Source organism: Trichosurus vulpecula, chromosome 3 (genome assembly GCF_011100635.1).
Source record: "Trichosurus vulpecula isolate mTriVul1 chromosome 3, mTriVul1.pri, whole genome shotgun sequence".
Lineage (NCBI taxonomy): Eukaryota > Metazoa > Chordata > Mammalia > Diprotodontia > Phalangeridae > Trichosurus > Trichosurus vulpecula.
In genome coordinates this window covers 98,037,840-98,065,343 of record NC_050575.1, presented here as the reverse complement: position 1 = coordinate 98,065,343, position 27,504 = coordinate 98,037,840, and the positions used below count along the sequence as shown (strand labels likewise).

Genomic DNA, 27,504 nt, shown 5'->3' with positions numbered 1-27,504 from the left:
TTTGTGTATAGACATTTGAGGCCATAGGTTTTTACTACTGGTGTTTTTCTTGGATCTTGGCTCTGTAAACTTCTAGGTATCTCAACTACTATTTTTTTCTGTCATTGTAACCATTCTCTTTAGTATCTATCTTTAAGATCATACAAAAGAAATCTCCTCCCTTATTCTTTTTAGTTTAAAGTTCTTTTGATTTTATTCATAAGATACCTGGCAAATACATTCTCACTAGTCTTTGTTAAGTGTGCTATATCTGTGACCAGCTATCTGTCAATCTTTTATTGTAAGCTGTGATTCAGAAATCTAAACTCCATTTTCAGACATCACCCTCTTAGCCAGACATTGGTGGAGAAAGAGATTGAAGATGCACTAGAGAGAAGGGATAACTATCTGGACAAGTTCCTGGGGGAAAGGAAGAGAATGGGATCAAAGGCACAGGTAGGATTAGCCTTAGTGGGTTGTGTAGGCTACCTAGGAATATGGATTTGAAGTTGGAGAATGGTGGAGGATCTTGGGGGCAAGGGATTCTAGGTTAGATAGAAGGTAGTAAAACATGCGAGTGGTAGACCATGTGATTAACACTGGTTTATGGAAGCAAGGAAAGCCAGAGTGAGGTAGATAGACTAGGAGAATAAGATCTGCTCAATTGACTATGCTTGTTCTCCTTTACAATGAGTGTTAAATGCAAGTGAAATGTAAGAGGTGAGAGTAGTGAAAGGTTAGGTAGCTGTGATCAGAAAGTGAAATTTCAAGTTCTGGCTCAATCGACAAACATTGATTAAGCCCCTACCACTTGTGGGCACTCTGCATGTTTGTACTGAGGATAAAAATACAGAAAGTTTATGGTCAGTACTCAGGAGTTTTGCTGCTCCTTCCTGACTATTGTAAGCTTCACACCTCTGCTTCAAGAATATCATTTTGGCAGATGTGTGGAGAGTAAGTTGTGGAGGGGAGAGATTGGATGTAAGGAGGCCAATTAGGAGTCCGTTGTACTAGTCCAGGTGAGAAATGATAAGGGCCTGATCTCAGGTGGTGGTAGTGTAAGTAGAGAGAAGGAGAGAGATAACCAGAGATCTGAGGCAGTAGAAGTAGTAATATTTGGCAACTGATGTGGTGTGTGTGTGTGTGTGTGTGTGTGTGTGTGTGTGTGTGTGTGAATGTGAATGAAGCACTGAAGGTGACTCTGAGGTTGGATCTAAAGACATGCAATTTGTGATAAGGTGAAGTCCAAAAGGTCACCAGGTAGGTGTATAGTTGAAATAGAATGGAGGACGTCACTGGAGATGAGGAGATAAAGAAGGTACTCGCTATGCATTTCTTCATTGCCTTTTGGGTCACCTGCAACTTTGATTTTTCTGGGATTGAAATGTTCAATGATTCACAAACATGCAGCATTGTCAGATGAACATATATTTGTTAAAAATAGATATTTTTTTCGAGCTAGGGAACAGCTTGGGAGCATTCAAGGCATTGTACCATTTTCTAAATTACATCAGCTTCCTCCCTTCCTCTTATTCCACTTTTCTGCTTGGTTTCAATTCCAGGGAACAAGATGTTCCTCTCAGGATAAGCTGATCCACTCCAAAACTCACCATGCTACTAACTCAGCTCCTTCCCACCTCCCTTAGCCTCCTTTGTCCTCTGATTAGAGGGCTGTAGGGGAGGAGCACTTAACTCCTCCCAAAGCTTTCCTTTACAGAGGGCTGCGTTTGGGCTTTCCAGCTCACTCTACTTTGTATCCACAGCTTTGTTTGGTTCCAGCTTCACAGAATAAGATGCCCCCAAGCAGAGAATTCTCTGGTGTCTCCCCGCTTTTCCTAACTTCCTCTTGTGTGTTGTCTTCCTCTGTTGCATTGTTAGATCCTCAGGGCAGGTATGATCTTTTTTTTTCTTATTTGTGTCCCCATTTGTGCCTCGCACAGTGTCTGGCACATAGTAGGTGCTTAATGTTTGTTGAACGGGATTATTCACTTGATAGCTCAATTTGCTGTCCATCTTCAGTGTGCTCTCCAAATATGTGTACTACTGATATGCTGATTCAATGAATTGGCCATCCAACTGCATATCATGATTTGGATAGCAAGTATTTTTTATACCTTTGGTTTTTCCCATATGTTAGTATGAACTCCTTTGAGTAATCATGGATCTCACCTAGGAAGCCCTATAATCTTCTGGAGCTTAATGCAATCAGCATAACATCCACAAACAGGGACATTTGGAGGAACTATAGCAAACATCTCTCTCCATTGTATATACTTATTCTTTATATGACTTTTTTAGAGCAAAAATTATTTCTAGAATTCCATTTAGCACAGTTGTTGCTCATTTTTGATAGTCATGTTTGATAACAATTACACTGTCTTGCCCATTAATTGGACCTGTGCTACATGACTGGAATAAGGGAAAGAAATGGATCTTATAAGATGAAACTTCTGGTCTCCTCTGCTCTGCCGGCAACTCTTCAGCTTTGCCCCTCACCTTCTGAGAATGTACGCCTGCGCCAAGTTCATCTCTACCCCTGCTCTTGTGAGGAGCAGCTCTCAGATGCTGAGTAGACCATTAACTGCAGTGGTACTGAAATGGCCAGAGGTTCAGACAGATGAGAACCTCAGCATTCTGGCAGCATCAGGTCCCTTGACCTCACTTGTCCCCAGATGTGGATTCCAAACTAGCGCCATCTCAAGGGACATTGACACAGCAGCGAAGTTCATTGGGGCTGGGGCTGCCACTGTGGGGGTGGCTGGCTCTGGAGCTGGGATTGGGACTGTGTTTGGAAGTCTTATCATCGGTTATGCCAGGAATCCTTCCCTGAAGCAACAGCTCTTTTCCTATGCCATCCTGGGCTTTGCCCTATCTGAGGCCATGGGGCTCTTTTGCCTGATGGTGGCCTTCCTCATCCTCTTCGCCATGTGATGGAGCCATTTCTGTCCCCCAACGTTTCTGAATGTTCCTCCTCGTCCTGGTCCTTCCATGTCTCTTTTCAGCCTGTATATACCTCCCCCTCCATCTTACCAGGCAGCCCTGGGGAAAGCCATGGGCTCAGGGTTTGACAGGGGGAAGACAAATAAATACTGTATTAATAAAAAAAAAGATGAAACCTCTATCAAAATGACTGTAGTACTACAGGAAGTAATAAATGCCACAAAATGGACACTAATCAGTTTGGAGAAGGGAAAGATACTTTCTGGCTGGAGAAATCAGAAGTGTCTTCATGGAGGAATTTTTGGATCTGGGCCTTGAAGGCTACAGATGAACCACATTACCTCAGTTCTTTTCAGCCTTCATTGAATGCTGTGGCTATTTAGTAAACATTGGTAGATAATAATGTCTCTCATCCAACCATCACCCAGTGGCACAGTTATGAAGCAAAGTGACTGGTAGGACTCGGGGTAAGTAATAGCGATGTTTTCAATATAGATAACATTTTGTAGTTTACAAAATGCTTTCATATGCATTGTCTCATTTCAGCCTCTTAACCTGGACCTAGGTAGGGTGAGAATTCTCCATCTGTTCAGAGGATCAGACATTAGATAGCTTTTGCTAACACTGCTGCAGCACTCCTGTGTTCCTGTTTACCTGGTGTAATTACCAGTGTAACAGATTGGAGATAACCTCAATTGTCATTCTCACTAGCAAAATAATTTGATTTAAAGTATTTGAAAAATCATGCAGACATGGTAATAATCCAGAGGTTTGAAGAGCTAATGTATAGAGATGTAGATAAATGGTTGGATTTGTTTTCCCCTGGTGACAAGACAGCTGGCCAATAGCTTTTGTATGATCTGAGTGTGATCTCCCAGACTGCTCTATCATGCTGTAATGCCCATACTCAGGTGAGGCCTTACATCTGTGGAGTCAGTTTAGTGTAAATTATAAAACTGAAGGAATTTCTCATTTTCATATTAGGAGTATCCACAATCCAAAAGTAACACTTTATTAAAGAAGTCACTGGGGAAAGGGGCCTGTCCAGCTCCCAGAGGTGCTAGATGCACTCATTATTTTAAGGGCATGAAAGGAACCAAGTAAAAGATCACACAAGAAAAAATTGCAATATCTTTATTTTGATTGCATAGTAATTTAATTGTACACTCATAAATAGAGATCAAGGTAGCCCACTTGAAATTATCCTCCTGAAGGAGTCAATTTCAAGCAGCGTTAATGAACCAAAACATGGCTTTGGCTTTAGGAGAGCTATTGTTAGATAAGACTGAAGTTTGAGAGCTTGAGGAAATTCAGCCATAGGTGAGAGGGAAATTGCCAAAGAATTACCAAAGATATGGGGACTTTGCAATGGTGTGAGAAGTGTTAGAGATCTAAGTCAAGAAAGTAAGAAGGGAAGCAAAGTGACACTTTTTCATTCAAAGCTATATTGTGAATTACACCTGTAGTAGATTGGGGTCCCAAACAGACAAAGCCCTGGCGCAATTCGGGATTTACAGGTTGGGCATTACCACTGCTATAGACAAGCAACATACTAAAAAAATAACTTAGAAGCTATACAATTGTAGTTATAAATATTTTGTCTTTTAAAACTAAAGTGTTGGCTAAAAAAAAGTTCACAGTTACTCTGAAGAGAGCTGTATACACACATATATATATATTGCACAGTAGTAGAAAAGTTCATCCTGTATACCATATGTAAACAATGATTTTCCTTCTCCTTTGGCAATTCCAGGACATCTAGAAACAGTATTTGCTATAAGCAAAAGCACTTGGGTACAAGGCACATTGAGAGCTTTTAAAGCTGCAATTAAACATTGTACTCTAGAACACATTCTCTTTCCAGTTTGTCTTCTCATTCTATTGACAGGCGTATAACCTACAACTCTTTTGAGTTTGTAGAGCTTTGCAATACTTCGGTGGCAAACATATATTCCCCAAAATCTCATGTGCTTATTCCACAGTTACAGATTTGGCCAGATTTCTAGGAAAGTCCACCTAGAATGAGAAATCACAGGATCTCAGTATACAATAGATTACAGCAATCTATTCTACATATTAGCATGGTAGAATATGATGGAAAGTATCTTAATAATCTTCTCTTATAACTTGTAATTCAAAAGCAAATGAAATTCTGGCTAATACCACTAATATTGCTTAGGCAAAAGACTGTCAACTTTCTATTTGTAGAACGTGGCTCATATCCTAAAGTATAGGTACTCAAAATCCATTACTACATAGATTTCTACGCCAAAAGTGTCTTTGAAAAACCAGAGAAGAGCTTTTTCATTCAAGTCGAATACAGTAACTTTAATAGAGCCACTGCATCACTCTTATAAAGTAGCTCATTTCCTCTCCATCTGAAGAGAAAGGCATTAACAAGTGCCCTCATCCTTACTGCCCTAATTGGGAAATCTAAGAATAGATTAGACTTACATCATATCCTCTGAGAACAGCCAGGTGGAATGAAAGGAGCTGTAAAGGAATAACACTCAAGACTCCTTGGAGACAATCGACTGTGTGTGGCAGTTCAATAGTTTTGTATGCATACTTTGAGCTCTCAGTATCGTCCTTTGAACATAATATGATCGGTCGACCCTAAAACAAATAGAAATGTTACCATGAAAACCTTTTTCTATTAGCAGCAGATACCCTAAACATAAAATGTAGTTTCCTTTTGTGTGTTGCTTATCCCATTAGAATGTAAGCTTCTTGAGGACAAGGACTGCTTTCATATTTGTATTCCCAGAGATTAACGTAGTAGTTGGCACATGGTAAGCACTTAACAAATATTCTTCTTTTTATCCTCCTTCCCTCCTTTCTTTCTCCCTCTCTTTATTCTTTCCATTCAATTCCTTTTAAGTTAAGTTTGACATGGCTGTCAGTAAGGGGATACTTGGGTTTCAATTTCCTATTTTTCCTGACAAGTTCTCAAAATGTCCTTCACTAACACATTTAGCTCCTTATTGGATTTCCCACCTTCTCTTATGCCCCCTCTTCTTTCCCCTCGTCCAACCCCTTCATTTTACAAAAAAGGATTCTGTGGTTCAGAGAAAGGACTTGTTCAGAGTCACACAGGTAGCAAGCAGGAGAGCTGGGATTTGAACCAGATGCTGACACCAATTCCAGTCGTCTCACTCAAAATCCATGCCTTTCTATTGCTTTTTTATGCCTATGGAAATTTTGCGGTTTGGCCTCTTTGTTCAATCTAATCTCTTTTCTGGCTTCACCCAAATTTCCAAAACCAAGACATACATAGGGGAAATTCCCTTACCCAATCATATTTTGTCCTGTGTGTCCTAAACTAGTGAAATCTGAAGTCAGTTACTTTGTTCATGAGTTATCAGGAGACTGTATAATTATTAATTTACAAAACCACATCACAGTGCCACATTTCAGCAGACAAATTCTATTCTATGACCCTGACAGATTGCATCCTCACCCCTAGCCAGTTATTCCCCAAATGCATGCTGTTATTCCAATATAGAGGACTGGGAGAGTGTGTAGCCCATTTCAAAGCAAATGACCAAAGAAAGCATTAGCAAGGCCCATGTTCCCACATGAAGAAAAACACAAATATAAACCTGGTTTTTAGTAGAATCTACAGTTACCTGGCGAGCAGTGACCTGTTGCAGGGCATTCTGACATTTAGTGAAGCAAGGATCTTTCATGATGACCATGATAACTGGCATGTGCTTATCTATTAGGGCCAATGGTCCATGTTTTAGCTCTCCTGCTAAGATGCCTTCTGAGTGCATATAAGTGATCTCTTTGATTTTCTAGTAAGTGAATATAAAAGGAAAATGAATACATTTCAATTAGCCATTTGTCAAATACCTCCTTTGTTCAAAACACCAATAATTTAAAACCATTTGTTACTGTTTCAGAGTAGTCTAATACATTGTTACTTTAGACACCCCCACCTCATTTCCATAAAGCAAATTTCCCTTTGTAGGATGTAACTGATTTCATTCTGCTTCTAACCTCCTGTTATTGTTTTTTTTTTAAATCATTTTAAAGGATATACAATCTTATTAAAGTTGGGTCATTTGATTAGAGTATAACAGAAAACATTCCTCAAATTCTCCATTTAGAAATATTTAATAAATGTTTATAGATTATTAGTTAGGTAAAATGTATTAAATCATTAAATAGGACCCTCACGTAATTAATATAGTCACTTCCTTGAACATGCAGACAATTGAAGCACTGGTACATAAGAAGCACTTCAGAAACTCCATTAATAGTATACAAGGTCTTCTCTCTCTTTCAAAAATGTAAATGTGACAAACTAGAGAAGCAAGAAGAAACTCCTTTTCAGACCTATGGCTAGAGTTGAAGAGTTCATAACCAAACGAGGGAAAGAGAGAGTAAAAGAAGATCAAGTGGATAATTTTGATTATATGGCATTTAAAAGTTTTTGCAGAAACAAAACCAATTGGGCAAAAATTTAAAGGGAAACAGATCAATGGGAAAAATATTTGCAGCACACTCCTCAGATAAGGGTCACATTTCCAAGATATAAATAACTGATTTAAATTTGTAAGCATAAGATATGTTTCTTAATTGATAAATGATCAAAGGATATCAAAAGGCAGTTTTCTAAGGAAGAAATCCAAACTATCAAGAGCCATATGAAGGAATGCTCCAAATCACTAACAATCAGTGAAATGCAAATTAAAGCTAGTCTGTGGTCCCACCTCGTACTTATCCAGATTGGCAAAGTTGACAAAAAAATGGAAACTTGCAAATGTCAGGGGAATGGCCAAAAAATGGGCACATTGATGCACTGTCATGGGACGGTGAATTGGCACAACCATTATGGAAAGCAATTTGAACTATGCCTCCAGAGTTGCTAAACTGTGCAAACCCTTTGACTTAGGAATACTACTACTAGTGGTCTATAATCCAAAGACAACAAAAGAGGAAGAATATCCACTTACACACAAAAATTTGTAATGTATTTTATAGCTTTTTTGATGGCAAAGAACTGGAAATGAAGGGGGAGTGCTTATCAATTAGGGAATGGCTGAACAAATTATGGTATAGGAATGTTAATAGAATAGTATTATGCTGTAAAAAATGATACATGGGATTTTTTTAGAAAAACCTGGGAAGACTTGAATGGACTGATGCAGGGAAAAATGAGCAGAACCAGGTATACAATTTATACAATAACAACACTAAAGACAAACAGCTTCAAAAGACTAAAGAACTCTGCTTGACACAGTGACCAACCATAGACAAAGGAGGTGATTTTATTAAATATCTAAAGACAACAATAAACATCTTTTCAAGCTTACATAATATTGCAGTGATTATGATGAGTATTTGCAAAAAGACCACCATGAAAATAATGGTAGCTTCTGTTGGAGAAGGTGAAAAGATAGGGAAATTCTATTAAGAACTTAAGACCCTCCGAAATAAAATCAACACATATTATGATGCTAAGTGACTTCAATGCAAGGATGAACATAGTTGAGGACAATTAAATATATGTTGGAAAATATGGTTTAGGAACAAAAAATGAAAGAGGCAAGACTTGAAGACTCCATTGAAGCCTCGCTCCTACATACAGTTTCCCGATTGGTCAATCTACTCAATTCTCATAACCTATTTCTCCATTGTATCTTAGCTACACACAGAGATGGTCATACTTTTGATTTTGCCATCAGACATAAATATCCTGCTTCCAGGGGGAAAGAAAGGAGGAACCAAATAAGTATTTACATAATACCAATGTGTCAGGCACTACGGTAAGTGCTTTTTTATGAATATTATCTCATTTGAGCCTCACAACAACCCTATGAGGTACTCTCCATTTTACAATTGAAGAAACTGAGGCAAACAGAGCTTAAATGACTTGTGTAGAGTATACAACTAGTAAATGTCTGAGGTTGGATTTGAGGTCTTCCAACTCCAGACCCAGCACTTTATTCATGTTCATTAACTCCATAATCCCTTTATCTGATCACAATCTTTTGTCGTTTCATCTGTCTCTATGTCCTATGACTATTAATCTTTATCCTCACTATGACCTCCAATTCTTGCACCCCTTAGTACTTTCCTAAGCTATCAACCCTACACTACCTATACTATCATCACTTCCTAATCTTGATTCATTGATGAACCATTTTGACTCTACACTATCTACTTCTCTCACATTCCTTGCCCTCTTGTTTTATTGCTGATTATGCCTTCTTGTTGTTCAATTGTATCCAACTCTTTGTGACCCCATTGCAGTTTTTTTTAAATTTAATTTATTTATTTAACATATTTAGTTTTCAGCATTGGTTTTCACAAGAGTTTGAATTACAAATTTTCTCCCCATTTCTACCCTCCCCCCACCCACTCCAAGATGGCGTGTATTCTGGTTGCCCTGTTCCCCAGTCAGCCCTCCCTTCTGTCACCCCACTCCCCTCCCATCCCCTTTTCCCTTCCTTTTTTGTAGGGCAAGCTAAATTTCTACTCCCCATTGCCTGTGTATCTTATTTTCTAGTTGCATGCAAAAAACTTTTTTTTTTGTTTTTGAACGTCTGTTTTTAAAAACTTTGAGTTCTAAATTCTCCCCCCTCCTCCCTTCCCAGCCACCCTCCCCAACCCCATTGCAGTTTTATTGGCAAATAGAAGTAGTTTGCCATCTCCTCCTCCAGGTCATTTTGCAGATGAGGAAACTGAGGCAAATAGGGTGAAGTGACTTGCCCAGGGTCACACAGCTAGTAAGCTTCTGAGGCCAGATTTGAAATCAGGAAGCTGAGTCTTCCCAACTCCAGGCCTGGGCCTGTATCCACTGTACCACCTAGCTGCCCAAACAGGCCTTACTAAATCCCAATACTGGCATTACATCTAGTATTGGCCTCCTTTGTTCTTATTTACATGCTGCTAACTGAGCTGGAAGAAGTCACAAAACTGGGTTCACTGGAAATTTATGTCCTCTAATCTCAACTGGACCCTCACTGCAGCAAAACAATCCTTCTATTCCTCCTAATAGAGAGCTGATTCTCTATCCCATTGATCATAGTGGCTGTTCCAAACTTTTTCTCCTCTCTGTTAGCCTCCCATGGCACCCCAGTTCAGATGAACACTTCATTTCATATTGTGCCCCCCAAAGTAAAGCCATTCACCCAGAGCTCCCTCTCCTCTTCTCCTTATTATATGGCCCTTTCACATCATTCTCTACTATTTCCTCCTTCACTCCAATCTCTGATGATGAGGTGATCTCATGTTTTGAGATCTCTACCTGTGCCTTTGCATCTTCAACAAACTGCTGTCACTCTCACCATCTCTCTATGATTTAATCTCTCCCTAATGAATGGCTTCTTCCCTGCTGCCTACAAAGGTTCCTATTCGACCCCATTCTTTCAAAACCCTGATTTGATCCTCTGTTCCCCACTATTGTCATAATATCTCTCCACCCCTTTTCATCTAAACTTAAAAAGGCCATCTCTGTACTTGGTGCCTGCCTTCCTCCCTCCCTCCCTCCCTCCCTTCCTTCTTTCCTTCCTTCCTTCCTCCTTTCCTTCCTTCCTTCCTTCCTCCCTCCCTCCCTTCCTTTCTTCCTTCCTTCCTTCCTTTCTTCTTTCTAGACAAAAAGACACTTCCCATTAAATATTCAAATAAGCTACCTTACAAAGTCCATTTCCTGAAAAAAGTTAGTTTATTGATTGCTAACAGAATAGAGGTATGTGACCTTTAATTTTGACTTTGGCATTGACACTTCACAGGAATCCTATTATTTCTCTGAAGTCTCCATGTCTGTCTAACTGGAATTTCTATTGTTACTTTTGATAGAGATCATGAGGAGCCTGGGTCCCTGGTAACCTCTCACTCTGACAATTTCCCAGAAGTCTTTTCATGTAATATTTCTATGGAAACATGCTTCTTGTGAATGTATAGGATGTTATCAATGATTAGTCTTTATTAAAGAGCCACAACAAGACCCAATTTAATAAATTTACTAAAGTTATTATTTATGTTTCTCAAGCAAAGTTAACTACATTGAATAAAAAAGTGAAAATTCTTTTCAAATTTTTTTTCAATGTAATCAATAAACATTTATTAACTTCCAACTATAAGAAGGCATGGTGCTATCTGGGGGAAAATTTTAAAAATGAACACAATCCATGCCCTTGTGGAGGTTACATTCCACTGGATGAGATATGACACATAAGTATAGCACAAGATAGGGAGTGATGAAAACAAAAGAGAAATGTAAATAGATTGCTTTAGAAAATCTAAAGAAGATATTTTCGATTAGGGTGACTAGGGACAGCATCTGAGTTGTATTTTGAAGGAGAATAAGGATTCTGAAAGACAGATAGGGAGGAAGGACACTCTAGGCATGGGGAAGTGTTCCATATTGGATTCTATGACTTTAAGGTATGTAGAGAAGGGTTTTAAAGGTAGTCCTAGGGAAATCTGAGCAATAAATCAGGAAACTTAGCCATACAAAATGAGTCAAAGAACTGGGTATGGGGGAGGGGAGAAAACTCCAAATGACTCTTTAGAGAGAAAAGGGAAATTTTTACAAACCTCAAGGGATTGGAGGAAGTTTATTACTAGAAGCAAAGGGAGAGTTAGTCTTCTTGGTTTCAGAATATATTCAGAAAGATAGGTGGGCAAGTCTAAGAGAGATGTCTTAGCTGGAAAAGACAGAGCAGCAGGCTAATGATTTGCTTTAGGGAAAAGCAGAAATGCGTGTGACCTAAAGAATATGATCTGAGGCCAAGTTCATCTTAGGTGAACTTGAAGAGGCATCGAGTTGATTTCATAATGTACCCAGAGGTAATAAGAAAATACAATTTACGGAACACTCGATAGTATGCACAGATAGTATTGTATTAACTGCACTGAACTCTGGAACTCTCCTCTAAGTGAAATTCAGAGTAATGTACAAGAAATTAGTTGAACCATTCACACTGAAAAAACTAAGTATAAGAATAATGCATATTGTACAAACAATGAAATGCAGGTGGATAGACAGTCTGTCACTAGTGATTTAGGACAGGTATTTGTAGACAGACAAGCTGTTCTCAGAACTGAGCAGGAGGTGAAAATCAGGCTGCATCATTTGAATTAGGGCATTTGAGAAACTGTGTCATGCTTTCAATGATTCCAAACTGCTCAATGATGCAAAAACCAATCTCCTTAACACTAATATTTTCCCACTGATGCTATTGTGGCAAAACATCATGTAATAAACAATCTCAGATGGATTAAAGTTACAAGTAACTTAAGGGATGATGGAAAAACACATAGTAGGTATGCCTACACTTCGGCATTTTACCTAGAGATCTTGAGTACCTCATAAGTGGCATAAAATTGAGAACACGTCCAATAGGAAAAGGAAGTGGGTCAGCCATGTAGTAGGAATGAGGAATGACAATCTGATCTCCCAAGTGCTGCACCAATACCCTTGAGATGATAAAGAACCCAAGGAAGGCTGCTTTCAGGTTGGACAAATCCCTTATGGAGGGCTTTTGGAAGCACAAGATTAACAATCATGCTACTTATTGCCTCTGTGACCTTGAATAATTCATTTAATCTTTTTGCCTCAGTTTCCTTATCTATCAAATGAAGGGGTTGTTGGACTAGAGGGCCTTTGGGGTCTCTTCCAGTTCCAAATCAATGATCCTAGGGTAAGAAGGCATGGAAGAGTTTGAATTTGGCTTTAGAGTATTATCATTAGGAATACCATCAAACTATTAATCTAGATATGTAATTTATATGTGATCTATATAGCACAGTGCCTGATATATAGTAGGTACATAATAAATACTTATCGACTGATATGTCTAATTTCAGTGTTCTTCGACTGTATGTATATATATTTATATATATATTATATTATATTATATATATTGTATTATTATATATATGTATATATCACACTTGCCTGTATGAGGGCAGTATTACAATCTAAGATATTATAGCCCTGTAACTATGTCTCTACAGCTATCTTTATTCATCATTTAATGCTATGACATATACACTTAGTAGTTGTGTAATCTAAAGTTATCCTTTGTCTTTCAGCCAGGGCTGAACACAGGAGTCTTGATACCCTGGCTTATGACTCCTAGTTTTGGTTATTTCCTACAGAATGGAGACTTTGGGTTAACAGCACCAGAATGATCCACTGCCTCATTTCACTCAGTTTCCCCACACTCTGTGGATGAGAAATTCCCAGAGTTTTGCTATATAGTCCTACAGCATAATAGTCCTACAGCATATACTGGGAAGTATAGAACACAATAGTCCCAAGCACTCATTGAACTTGCATTTATCATTTACTAACCCAGTTAAGTATTTGGAGAATTTTTAACAAATGATATCAAATGAGGGAGTTGGCCTAGAAGACCTCTGGGATTCTTCCAGTTCCAAAACAATGATCTTAGGGTAAGAAGGCATGGAGGGATTTGCATTTTTAACAACAGCAGCTGCCTCAACATTTTGGATACCAGAAAACCCCAAAGGAGTCATTAGGAAAGCCACTCAATAAATATAAAATGGCACAATGCATCATGCTGAAAGCTCTATGTGCATAGAGGAAGAAAAAGACCCAGAAACAAAAAGACCTACCAAAGCTCCTTCCAGGCAAGTAGCATAGTTATACCCACGGCCCATCACCAAAAGGGATCTTTGCTTATAAAGTTCAAGGGCCAAGTCGTGGATTTTCTCATCCAAAGACAAAACTTCTTTAATCATCTCTAGAGTATGCAGAGAAGAGGAAACACTATTATTCATATTTCTCTAAATATTGCTAATGAAAAATCGTGATACATTAGAAATCATAAAGAAATCAATGATGACCTCAGTCTTTTTTTTTAAAATTTCAAACATGGTCTAGGTTCACATTAGAAAATTTTTGCCTGTTAAACTAAAATTTGTCATGACAAACCTGGGGTTTATTTATTTGGAGCGAGGAAGGCAGGGCAATTGGGGTTAAGTGACTTGCCCAAAGTCTCACAGCTAGTAAGTGTGTCAAGTGTCTGAGGCCAGATTTGAACTCAGGTCCTATACATGGCCAGAGATGGGGCTAGAAGGAAAATCAGAGAGCATGCTCATTTGTTATCTGATGGGTGCATACCAGCAAACCTTTCCACATTCCCACTAGCTGCCTACTTTTAAAACTCTGATTTTCAAAGTTCTTCCCCAAATATGACTGGAAATGTTTTCATGTTTTAAATATAACCAACATACCAGGTAAACATCTCAGTCCATTGATGATTTCTTGTCTCCTGCTTTGTAATGAAATTCGATCTTCAGACATCATCAGGCCAAACATTACTAAGGAGATGAACTGACTGGTGTACGCCTGTAGATAATAGTAATACCACCTCACATTTGTACAGTGATTTATAATTAAGTGCTTTCACACATATTATCCTAATTTTGTCTTCAAAACTACCCTATGGGGTAAACAGATCACATATCATATCCCCTTCACAGATGAGGAAAAATTTTCCTAGACAAGAGAATTGACTTGCCTGAAGTCACATGACAGAGTAAGAATGAGAATCTAGATTTCGCATTCTCCTAGTTCAGTTCTTTTTACTACTCCAAAAAAGGGGTATTCAAGTAATATCTAGTTCTCAAGGTATAAAACTTAAGTGTGGTTAATGATGGCAATTGTTAATACAAATCAGTCATCAATCAAACATTTAGGATGCTTTGTCTTGTCCCAGTCTTTGATTTGTCAGAAAATGATATCAAAGAAAGCTACACAAGTTGGAATGTACAGAAATTACCTTTGTGCTTGCCACACCAATTTCAGGCCCTGCATTGATATGTACACCACAGTCAGTCTCCCTGGATATGGAACTTCCCACTGTGTTTGTAATACCAACTGTTAGAGCTCGGCGATCCTTACAATAACGCAGGGCCATAATTGTATCAGCGGTTTCACCTACAAAGTAAGCACACTTTACATGCATTAAACTTAAAAATGTTTATTCTATGTGTCTCACACATGCAATGTTCATGTATATATAGAAAGGAAAATATTCTTTTTTCCCACATTATTTCCAAGTTAAATCCAAAGCGTAAGAAGCAAGAATTCCTTAGAATAAAGTTTGAGGAGAAACTACAGTCAATCTCACATATTAAAAGAGTACCTTTCTGTGGATTTCTTGATATAAAAACTGAAATGGACCTTAGCAATGTACAGTCTCAATTTCAAAGACAGGGGAAATTAGGCATACACTACTAGAAAAGGATGTATGTACAAGGTGATATAGTGGCAGATCCTGGATTGTAAACCAGAGCTGACTCCCAGTCCATTGCTTTTTCCACAACACCACACTGTCTCCCATTTCTCAGGAGAGGTGACTTTTACATTCTGCAAGAATGTCTAATGTCCACTTAGCTGATCCCTAAACTGTGGAGATGCTGCAGTATCTGGGCTAACCATGAATTACTGGGTATTTGCTTGGTCATAAAGTGGTGATCCCATGGTGCTGATGCTTTACTAAGCTATGCATACCCATTTGAAACAGATGTTCTGTATTGAATATAGACTCAGCCAGGCAGAGGTTGAAAGAGGAAATGAAAGGAAAATTCTCCATTCTAAAGTTCTTCATGTGTTATGTATGTGTGCATACATGTAGACATGTATTGCTTTCATGTGATTCAGAGCCCAAAATGAAAAACTAAAGTGGCTGAAGCCAGTATTTGGGAGCTGTTTGCCTATTAAATTTTCTGTTTAAATAGGAAAACCCAATATGAACAAATGAAGACTCTGAACTCACCTGACTGGCTTATAAAAAAGCAAACATCATCCCTGAATACAGGTGTATTTCTGTCCAGAAAGTCACTAGCAAGTTCAACCATCACAGGTAACTCTGTCAGTTCTTCCAGCACCTGTCGCGTCTAAAAGTAGGAATAAAGTGTTAACCCCAAGAATTGAAACCAAGTGATAGAAAAATAGTTCTACTTTTAATGAAAAATCTGAAAAAAAACCCTAATTTCATCACTATGGCTGTGCTTCTCTGATTTCATTCAAGTGTAGTTAATATGGCACCCAAGAAAGGGACTGATTTAATTTTGCAATGATGAGTCAAGGGAATGTATGGTAGGAAATGGACTTTGCATTGGGTAATGAGGCTCCCATGTCAAATCTTAAAGGAAACTTGGTGAATTATTATTCAAGAATAATTTCTTATTCTACTTCGTCATGATTACTTACAGCAACTGCGGCATGATAACTAGTTCCACAGCCAATGATGATCAGTCGTCTGCATCTTCTTATTTCTTTTAAGTGATCTTTCAAACCACCTAATAAAACTATAGAAATCATGAAAATCAGTGCCAATTCTCTTATTTAAATGCATATATCTAGTATTGAAGGTTGAGGTTATGACTTTCATTATGAATTATCTGGATCACCTGTGTTTGTCTCAAAGTTCACTCGGCCCCTCATGGTATTGAAAACAGATTCTGGCTGCTCAAAGATTTCCTTCTGCATAAAGGCACTGAAGTTACCTATGTAAACAAACAGGGTTAATGTTAAATGAGTTAATTTTTCCCAATTTTAATTCTATCAAAAGACTAAATTTTTACTCTGGTATAGATGACAAAGGTGACTGATAATTTAGTACCCTACTTGGGACAAGAAGAACCAAGAAAAAAATTCTAAGAAATCCACATATTTAAGTACAAAGTAAGCATGCCCAAGAAAATGAAACAATTTCCATATTAATAAGTGCTGAAATTAGATCAGTTCTCCTGATTTATAATCCCAAGGAGGCCCAGGCCTTTGCTTCTCCATTTTTTGGGACGTGGAAACCTTTAGGAGCTCAGAGATCCATTGTTCTGTTCATTGAAATAACACCTGAAGAAGAAAGCTCTAACTGGTAAAAACAAAAACACCAGCATGCTAGATTCTGCCTTGGACTCCACAGTGTATCAACTAGAGTTTAATCACATGCCATGTCAATCTAACTCCTATTGCTGGGTCTTCATCTGGTCATCTAATTTCACCACCTTAGCTAGTCTGCTAGGTAGTGCAGTAGATAGAGGACTGGGCCTAGAGGCAAGAAGACATGAATTCAAGTCTGGTCTCAGACACTAGGTGTGTGTCCTTGAGCAAGTCACAACTTCTGTTGGCCTCAATTTCCTAAACTATAAAATGGGGATGGTAATAGTACCTACCACCCATAATCGTTGTGAAGATCAACTGAAAGAGTATTTGTAAAGTCTTTAGGTAGCACATAGTAGGTGCTTTATAAATGCTAACTATTATGTTGATACTACTATTTCCTTCTCTAATCCAACCCTTTCTTCTCCTTCCTAGTCTCATTCTAGACTGTACCACCAGGCCCTTTGGAACCCTCCCTCTATTCACAAAATTCCCCTATATCCCAAAATTCCTCTACCAAAATTCCTTTGACTCCTTGTTTTAACAGAAACCTGGTTCTCCTTTGAGGATATAGCATCCCTTAAATTCCTCTCTACTGGTTAGTTATCCCACTAAGGTTCCCAAACTTATTTGTCCTACTGAAACAGTAAGGCAATAAACACAACATCAATGATAATCGTGAATATGCCTATGTAGTTCTGTATCGCAAAGTATGACAAACTCTCCATAACGAAGGTAAAAGAAGTATAACATTTATTTGGACACCAGAAAACATATCCCATGATAAAATGTTCAGCTTCCACGGTCAGTCTGCCCACTTTATCATAACAGCAAGGAGCTTAAAACACCATATAACAGCCTGGAGACTCGCCATCCGAAACCTCTCCGACCCCCCTGCTGGGGTCTTCCCAAAACAAACTCACAGAACAGCCAAGTCAGCCTGTTCAGTTCTAACAATCACAAGGGCAGCCATTAGCAGCCACCAGCAGACATAACATTTTTCTCTCTCTCCCTCTCAGCATTTTCTGTGGCATCACTTCCTTTTCCTGTCAGGAAGCTACTCCTACCACATGTGTCTTAGCTTCCTGTGACATAAGCAGGTCACATGGCCTATTAATGGGTCTTCAAATCAAAATTGCTACTACACCTACCACCTCCTTTTAAAAAAAATTTACTTGGTCACCCCCTGGAAATCTACTTTCTTTAACCCTTTAATGGGTATTCGAGATTTGCACCATTTCAAAAAATATATAAAATATTTTTTCAAAAAATGAGGCATCTTAAATTTAATAATTTATTGTAAATTTGTGGTTTTTTCCTGCATTAAAATTTTGATGATGCAATATTGCATCATGCAACTGTATAGTATCTTATTGTAAACAAGTCATTACACACATATATTCCTGTTGATGCATGCTGGACTTCCCAACAGTGAGCCACATGCTTGCCTGCCAACACTTGCTTGTTAAGACCTGTCAGTAGACTTGACCATTGATCAGTTATAACTTGCATTTTTTGTGTTTATGTGGAAAATAATGTAATCATTATGACTTTAACTCTGTTATGCAACAGATGAAACATGTACAAATGGTTTTTCAAAATATTCTTCTCTTCTTATGTTTCCATTGCCCTCTTATTTTTATTTGATACCCCCCCCCAAATATACCCCAGGCTACTACGACTCCACCTGGATCTTTCTAGCACCCCCCAGGGTAGTATCACCCACTTTGGGAATCTATGCATGAGCACCTCAACTTCATGAAGATATCACATGATTAAGATGATAAAATATGCATCCAGAAGTCTTGAGGCAGAGAAAGTAGATTATAATTAATATTTCAAAGAGGGATGGAGATCTCAACCACACTTAGACTCGTAAAGACAATATAAGAGAAAGGCTGGAATTTAGAGCTAGAAAGTACCTTAGAGATGGAATAGTCCATTTTAGAAGAGGAAACTAAGGCCCACAAAGAGGTTTAGTGACTTTCCCAAGGCCTTTTATGTAGTAAGTAGCTGCACTGGAATTTAAGCCTTGGTCTTCGACTTCAGATTCAGTGATTTTTTTTCCCACTGTACCTTGCTGCTTACATGGAGGGAGTTTGCCTGAGAAACTCATGCTAAGACCAAGTTCCATTTCTAACACTTTAAAACAGGAATCCAAAAGCAATCAAATTATCTATCTATATCCTTTGACAATTTATCAATTGGTGGTAGTGGTGGGGAAAGCCATGAATTTGTTCAGACATTTTGGAAAGCAATGTTATGACCTAGCAATACCACTATTAGGCCTAAAGAGAGCAGAGAAAGGAAAAGGACCCCTATATATAATAATAGTTATTGCATCTCTTTTTGTGATGGCAAGAAGTAGATTACCATAAATTGGGGAATGGGTGAACAAAGCACGGTACATGAATGTAACTGAATACTATTATCCTGTGAGAGATGATGTTCTGGAGCTTATTTTTGACTTGAGCACTTGGAGTCATCTGGAGGGAAAAAAGACCTAATATCATTACTTCTGACCCCTTTTCTCTACAAATCCTAATATAGCCCTTATTTAGGAAGGGCTAAGCTAAAAATACATTAAATCATGAATCTGGCTATGTGTAAGACCTCAGATAATATACATGCCTTTCATAATTTGCTGTAATTCCATCTGTAAAGTCTGGATGGCTCGAGATGGATCATCACTAGCTGAACGTTTCACTCGATGAATAGAGAGCTTCCCATCAGCAACGGCTGCAATGTCATCATCTTCAAGGAAAATTACTCTGTTGGTATGTTCAATTATAGCACTAAAGGAAGAAAAATAGACTTTAGAATTCGGAACTATCTCTAATATTTCAGAACAAGTGCTGTTTAATTCAATAACTCACTGGAAAAAAGTGTTCCATTGGCACTGTTTTTTGAGGAAGTTATAGAAATCAGACTAAAATCTGGGAGAGAAATCTTTTTCTAATACAGGGAGTAGAAGATTGGCTATAACATAAACCATAGACGTTCATATATAGTGTTCTGGGTACATCCAGGCACAGCTTACTGTGCCAGAAACCCTTTTATTCAGTGGGGCTGCTTGGGATCTGGAGTTTGTCAGAGACTGGGGTTGTTTTTCCAGTCTCTGGGGTTCCCTGGTTGTTATAGCCATGATTTCTCTTGCTTTCTGGTTGTTTCCTACTTGCTTCCCCTCTGCCACCTCTGTGAGGTTCTGAAGTAGGAGAAAGGAGGTGAGTCTAGTGACTTGGTCACCCTACAGTCTAGGGCCGCTCTATGACCTTCTCCTCTTGCTATGCTGCCGCCTAACCTGCTCTGATAGTACTTCTGCATGGCAGAGCCCATTTTTTATTAGGATCAAGGGAGCTATTGTTTTCCTTCTTCCCACACCTGGAAATCTCTCTCTTGCTCTTGCACTCTGTAAGGCTGAAGCAGAGATGGGGGAAAATCAATTAAAATTTAAGATTTCTCTGGCCACTTTATTTTCTATGGCTCAGCCTGTACATGTAGTATGTGGCCCTGGAACTTTGTATGGTACTGGTAAGGAAGGCAAAAAGTTAAAGATTTAAATTTTGAGAGGATGCACTGGTTCTTCATGGCAAATTGCAAGGACAAGGGAGCAAGTCCAGATAGAAAAGTGATTTATTTTTATTTTTTGTTAAAAAAAGATTATTCTTTATTTTGGGGGTAAGAGGAAGGTTTATTCAAAGGACCCCTCACCCCATCACCAATCTGATGAGTGTAAGACAAAATGTCAGAGTTGCTTTAATTTACATTTTTCTAATGATTAGTGACTTGGAGCATTTTTCTATGTGGTTACTATTAATAGCTTACATTTTTTTCCGTTGAGAATTGTCTGTTCATATCCTTTGATGATTTATCAATTGGTGGTAGTGGTAAGGGAAAGCTGTCAATTTGTTCAACCATTTTAGAAAGGAATTTGCTTTCCAAAGTGTGCCCAAGAAGTTATACCTACTTGTTGACCTAGCAATACCACTATTATGTCTAAAGAGAGCAAAGAAAGGAAAAGGATCCAAATATTTATAGTAGTTTTTTGTGATGGCTAAGAAATAGATTACCACAAATTGGGGAGTAGGTGAGCAAAATATGGTTCATGAATATAATTGAATACTATTATCTTGCAAGAGATGATGAAATAGGTTCTGAGAAAATTTAGAAGACTTGTATGAATTGATGCAGAGTGGAGCGAGCAGGACCAGAAGAACAATTTATATCATGACAATAACAATATGAAAATAGACAACCTTGAAAGACTTAAAAACTCTGATCAATGTAATGACCAACTACGGTTCCATTAAGACTTGTGATGAAGAATTCTATCCATCCTGTGGCAGAGAAATGATGGGCTGAATATGAAGACCAGGACACAAATTTTTGAAAGTGGCCAATGTGGGAATTTGTTTTGCCTGACTATGCATATTTGTTTCAGAAATTTTTTTCCAGTGGGGGTGGGGGAAAGGAATGTGGGAAATAGAGGAAATAAATATTTAATTGAAAAAAATTTAATGAATAAAATGAATTATATTAAAAGCTCTTTGCAAAATTTATATTCTTAAAATAAGTTTTTAATTTTAAAAAAATTAAATTTTGTTAAGTTTTAGTTTCTTTAGTTTGACCAATAAAAAGAATGTCCTTTATGATTGAGTATTCATTAAATAATCACCTTTTAAAAAATAATAAAAATTTCCTGGGTGCATACCCTACCGATATGTAGTACATATGCCTATGCAGGCAAGAGAGATCCTATCCCATACCTGACCTCTCTGTCATTCAACACAGAAGGAAATTAATTTCATTAGACAATGAAGACTTTTCGACTAAGCTCCATCTTCCTATCTCTCCCAATTTTTCAATGAGCCTCCATTGAAGATAGTCACTCTTTATGACCTTCTCCAGTTCACTTTACCAATGAGGAAACTGAGGCAAACAGGGTTAAATGACTTGCCCAGGGTCACACAGCTAGCAAGTGTGTGAAGCCAGATTTGAACTCAGGAAGATGAGTCTTCTGAGACTCTGTCCACTCCATTTAAGATAAAGAGAACAAGGTCAACAGAAGGTTAGTATGGTAGAATCTGATACCACAAACTTCTTCTTATACTAGTAGTGGGGATCCATAATGAAGTAGGAAGGAAAGAAGAGAGAGGCAAAGGAGATAACAGACACGTGGAGAGAAGAAATGAAAAAGAGCTGACTTTTCTATAATGGAGTTGCCTTTTTTTTTGGCTGGGGGTGGGGGAAGGGTGTTTCTACAATAACTTCCGTTTTGGGTCTTTTTTTCTTAAAATGGAAGGGAAATGGGATTTATTTAACTTCCAAATTAAGTATTATAATCTTTAAAGTAGATAATAGCTATACGCTAGCTATTGTACAAATGTTATGATGGCTACTCAGTTATATCTGTAAAATTTCTGCTAAACGTACTATACATTCATCACAAAGAAAACAACTCTTCATGCACAGATCATCAGAGAAATGGTGATAAGCCCAGAAGTCAACATTTAAGATTTATAATACAGTTCTGAAGAAAGGATCATATTAATACAAACAAAGCTATCACTGAGCCATATAATAAAATGGTGAGATCTTTATTTAGTAGGTGTTTGAGAGTACTGCTAGAATTACAAGATATACAACAATGAACATTTATTAGGCATTGTGGGAGATATAACATTTAGACACGACATGATCCTTGATCTCATAGAACTTATTGTAGGGGGTTAAGACACAAAACACAAAACATGGCAGGTTTTAGTTCTTCACGAAATAACTACAATGTTACACCTGTCAGGAAAACTTGAAAACGTTTGTTAGTCCTAAGAAGTAAGGAAATAAAGTTTCCTACTACCTTGCATCAGAAGCAAAGAAAAACTCCACTGCTTTGTCTCCAACAGCATGAAGACAAGTTGAGCTATCAAGTCTCTTCATCCTTGTTTTACAGATATTCTTCACATTCTCAATATTGCCTGTAAATAAAATAATTTCATTGATTTCATAGCTCTGTTCAGTGTATTAAAATATAAAATTTAAACAATATGTACTAGGAATGGGGTCAATTTAATCTTTTGAATTCAGTTATTTTATGGGGTTGACACAGGAATATGAATTTCTTAGGTTATTAGCTGCAGCAGTGTATTGTTAATGTATTTTTGCTTAATGGGAACATCTTTCCCACCCATTAAGAGGCCCATGTGACCTGCTTAATTCACATGAGTTTGAGTCACATTGACCTGGGTCATGAGGGTAGTGATGCCCTCTGACCCGGAAGAAGTATTTTTTTGTATGTATGTATACACACACACACACACACACACACACACACACACACACATGCACACACACACACACTCTCTCTGAGGTTAGCATTTTGCTTTGGGGCTTACTCATGGGAAGAGTGTCCCTGTGACGTACCCAGATGAGACACTGGGTAGCCGTCTGAGGTTAGCATTTTGCTTTGGGGCTTACTCATGGGAAGAGTGTCCCTGTGATGTACCCAGATGAGACACTGGGTAGCCGTTAAGAAGCACCTCCCTGCCCTCCCCCCCCCTGCCCCGGGCTTTGAAAACCCAGATGGCTGCTCTTCTCTGGTAACTATGTATGTTTTGGTCAGACAGTCTTTGCTGTTTGTATTTGCTCTGTTTATATAATTTCTGCTTGTAATTTCTGTTTGTATTTTCTATGATATTCAGAGTGCTGACTTTTCCCCTGAACTAAGTGAGTGATATGTGTGTGTATATTATATATATACATATATGTACATATAAAATACACACACACACACATATGTATTTGATTAAAGTAAGATCGTTGACCCCTTTAAAGTTGCTTTCCTTCAGAAAAGCAGATCAAAGAACTTGTGCTGGCAGCCCTCCTGTGTGCTGGTGTTACTGGTCTTACACCCCCACCGCAGCTGCAAGTAGCATTGTTGTTACAAGCAGTCAAATTCTGAATCTAATCACAAATCTCAAAATTTACTAACAGAACTATTTAATCTACCACAGAACAAGCTTCAGAAAAACTGGATCATGTCTGCCAAGTCACCTAACAATAGTAGGAAGTTTTAGACACACACACACACACACACACACACACACACACACACATTCCATTTCTCTCTCCCTCCCTCTCCCTTTACACATGCATTAAATATATCTGCCGAGTCTTGAGGAACTGACCAACAGTTGTATCTTTTACATGCTTTATAAATAACTTACATGTCCTATATAATATGGGGATCTGTTCAGTAGAAAGTTTGTATTTACTACGAACTCCAATGAGCAGTGGGCTCCCTCTCCTGTTAAGGTAACAATGAATAACATTACACATAAAATATTTTGCACATAGGCATATAGATAACTACCTTTCATTAAAAACAAGTCTTGAATTTTGCAAGAAAATAATAAGAGTTTTAAGAGCTGGATACAGTGCTTGGAACAACATCAGCCTCTATTCATTACCCAATTCAGATTCTATGAAAATGCCAAGTTTCATATGTGGGGCATGCAGTACAATGTACTAAAGCCAATGGGATTTTTCACTTGACCTTATGTAGATATTTTTAGGCCCAATGAGATAACTCAAAGAGCTTTACAAATCTACGATTTCAGTAATGATACATAACTTTTCTGAAGCAGACAGATGGCAATTGTTACTATTTCATTTCATAAGGAAAGTAGTCAGATTCACTTTTGGATTTATCTACAAGTTCAAGAAATGCTAGTAGTTTTCCTTAACAAGCTTATCCACCTCTCCCCAACCTGGGCCATGATTACTCCCCACTTATGCTGATTTACAAGAAGTATTCCCCCACTTCTTTCAGAACTTGTAGAGAAGGGATTCTTCAACTCAATGTGTTTATTGTTGGCAATGTAATTTTTCTGGTTTAGAGGCAACATTCAACTAAAGAAGTATTTGTTCCAACCCAATACCTTTTTAATTTTTGGTGTCCTTCTACAAAAATCTATTTATTAGTTTTGGCTTTTAAACCAATTTTATATTTCAGAATAACATCAGCAAAGAACATTTCATTTTGCAACTCATAGTGAATTCAGGATTCAAAACAGCCACATAATGCTTAGCCAGACTCTATCAGAGTAAAATCTCAGTCATCCCTAACAAATATATGAGTTTTTTTAAATTGCCTTTATAGAAGAGAGGAAGAATTTTTAAAAGTCTATTAAGAATTCTGTCTCTAGTAGTATGAACTCCAAGACAACATTTGTGTAAGATATTTGTTTAGAAGGCAACTTGGATGAATAAACTATTCACTGCTTTGATGCCACATGAATCTAGCCCACATACATTCCTTTTGATCTGTTAAAATGAACCAACAAAGCTCTAATAAGACTTTGGCAATACTAAATCCAACTGCCTTTCAGATATCTCAAGCTGGATATCTAGTAGACATGTTAGCCTCTCAGTATCGCTAGTGGGATTTTTCTCACTGGGAGTTCTTTAGACCAATGAAATCACAGATCCAGAGCAAAAAAAATGCTATGAGTGAGATATGAAGTAACATTGTCCCTGGACCAAGAAGGCTGCAGTACAACTTGAACAATACCTACTTTCCTGTATCTGGGTAATTGGCACACAGACACATAAGTACCTTTCTTCCTTCATTAACATAAGTTTAACCCTCAAAAGTTACAGAGTTAAAGAGAAAGGATTCTCACACCAAATTTCCCTAACCACAGGGTTCTAGCCACAATAAAGGTAAGGATAGGAGTGATTCTCTCTCTTCATCTATTCTGCCTGAAGACAAAGAAATGTGTAAGATGCAGAGGAGCTAAGTACTTTTTAAACATTAAAACAATGAAACCCAAACAAATCAAGCAGTACATCAGCCCTGTTATTATCATTTGGTTTCCCCTTATCAATGCCCTCTTTCTGGAGAGAGAAAGAAGAAAGTCAAAGCTCTAATTTCATTTTCAAGTTTAAACATACATTTTCAAGTAAATAATAAAAGCACTTTTACTCAAGCTTGTTTACGGTTTTGTTGTTGTTGTTGTTCAGTCATTCTGGTAGTATCTAACTCTTTGTGATCCCATTTGGGGTTTTCTTGGTAAAGATACTGGAATGGTTTGCCATTTCCTTCTGTAACTCATTTTACAGATAAGGAAACTGGGGTAAACAGGGCTAAGCGATTTGCCCAGGATCACACAGTTAGTAAGTATCTGAGATTGTTTATGTGTTAGTTCTTAAACACTTTTCCTCACAAAGAATGATATGGTCATACTGGATCTCCTATTTAAAACTTAATGTACAGTTTTAAAATGGCCCAATCAAGTTTTCAAATTTTTATTGCTGTTTTTTACAATGTAAAATACAAATGCATTTGAAAAACTAACCCGAGGGCAGCTAGATGGCGTGGTGGAGTCAGGAGGACCTGAGTTCAAATATGACCTCAGATGTGTGACCCTGGGTAAGTCACTTAAACCCAATTGCCTCCAAAAAAAAAAAAACCCGAAACATGCACACACACATACACACACAAAACTAACCTGGTAGTGACAGCTTCTCCCGGGTAATGGATGCTCTTGAAAACCAATGCAAATGCTCCTTCCTGGAATTATACATAACAGAACTGGAGGAGAATGCACATATGGCTAAAAAGAATCACATGGCATCATTGACATTTGCCTGAAACAGAGCTTGCAACTGGACCCTTTGTTTGCTTATGTGCATACGTTGATACTCCCTAGAAATCACTCAAGCAATCTTTATTGGTAGAGATGGAAAAAGAGCTGAAAAAATACGCCAATAAAGAATACCATGATAATCAATGTGTATTTCTGAACCATTTAATAAAAGACATAACAGTGTCCACACAGTGTCTTATTGAATGTAGGTATTTAATACATATTTGCTGATAACAATTATCTTGAGTGTATCAAAGAAAAGGAAAACACTTTGATTCTAAACTCTAGGTAATTTGTGTGTGTATACATACATATTTATCAGAGATTTTTATATATAATGACTTAAAAGTTGACTACTTAGGTTTCCAAACCTTTACAAATTTATCCTATACCTGTTTACCATGACCATACAGCAAGATTTGACTAGGAATTGAAGTCCTCAAGTCACCAAGTCTAAACTAACCTTTTCAGAAACATAAGAAAAGGAGAGTTCTGGGACAGTCAGTTTCTAATTAAAGCTTTCCTTACTGTGTTGGCTTTATCAAACAACTAGAAATTGTCAAAAGGCTAAGATTAAAAAGTATTCCCACTATGGATGTGACAATTTGGGAAAAAACAAAATAAGACCAAAAACCTTCTTGGAAACAGTAGATGACATTGCTGGTATAGAAATTACTTTACTTCATAGATAATGAAAATAGTTAAGCCCTCTTTGTTTAGAGATCCTTACAAAAGGAACTAGGCCAGATGATCTGGAAGATACCAAGGGCAGTCTTATCTTTGACTGCAAGTGAACTGTATTTATTGGGATTCATATGCCTTCTCCAATGGCCATGTGCTGGCACCTGCCTTTGATGAATCATAAGCTGTCTAGGGTGTTCAAAAAATTTCCTTTCCCTCTCAGCTTTACCATTGTATTACTTTAGATGAGGATTTTCTCATTGGGCTTCAGTTTGCTTATCTATAAAATAAGGGGGTTCCTCTTGTCATTTTGGTTTGCATATGTAGAAAGGGAAGACAAGAGAAAGACCACATCTCTGCTTTCTAGGTACCTTGCCCTTGATT

The 27,504-nt window shown here is 37.8% G+C and overlaps 2 protein-coding genes across 3 annotated transcripts in view; one reads left to right on the top strand and one right to left on the bottom strand.

Annotated features, from left to right (window-relative positions):
* The first annotated feature begins 2,469 nt into the window (after positions 1-2,469).
* On the top strand, positions 2,470-3,063 carry LOC118843883 (ATP synthase F(0) complex subunit C2, mitochondrial-like). The gene has a single exon (XM_036751670.1). It carries the CDS (start codon positions 2,485-2,487, stop codon positions 2,908-2,910), a length of 426 nt encoding a protein of 141 aa, XP_036607565.1. The 5' UTR covers positions 2,470-2,484; the 3' UTR covers positions 2,911-3,063.
* A 975-nt stretch (positions 3,064-4,038) lies between these two features.
* GFPT2 (glutamine-fructose-6-phosphate transaminase 2) overlaps positions 4,039-27,504 on the bottom strand; it is a 59,259-nt gene continuing 35,793 nt past the window's right edge. For both annotated transcript variants that reach the window (XM_036748069.1, XM_036748068.1), the window contains exons 7-19: positions 26,302-26,363; positions 24,016-24,095; positions 22,650-22,767; positions 19,424-19,587; positions 16,321-16,416; positions 16,121-16,218; positions 15,684-15,804; positions 14,685-14,842; positions 14,137-14,251; positions 13,516-13,643; positions 6,549-6,716; positions 5,374-5,535; positions 4,039-4,935 (exon numbers count right to left, since the gene is read on the bottom strand). In XM_036748069.1, coding sequence (XP_036603964.1) covers positions 4,891-4,935; positions 5,374-5,535; positions 6,549-6,716; positions 13,516-13,643; positions 14,137-14,251; positions 14,685-14,842; positions 15,684-15,804; positions 16,121-16,218; positions 16,321-16,416; positions 19,424-19,587; positions 22,650-22,767; positions 24,016-24,095; positions 26,302-26,363 — 1,515 coding nt within the window. In that variant the 3' untranslated portion in view covers positions 4,039-4,890. The remainder of the gene's footprint in view (positions 4,936-5,373; positions 5,536-6,548; positions 6,717-13,515; positions 13,644-14,136; positions 14,252-14,684; positions 14,843-15,683; positions 15,805-16,120; positions 16,219-16,320; positions 16,417-19,423; positions 19,588-22,649; positions 22,768-24,015; positions 24,096-26,301; positions 26,364-27,504) is intronic.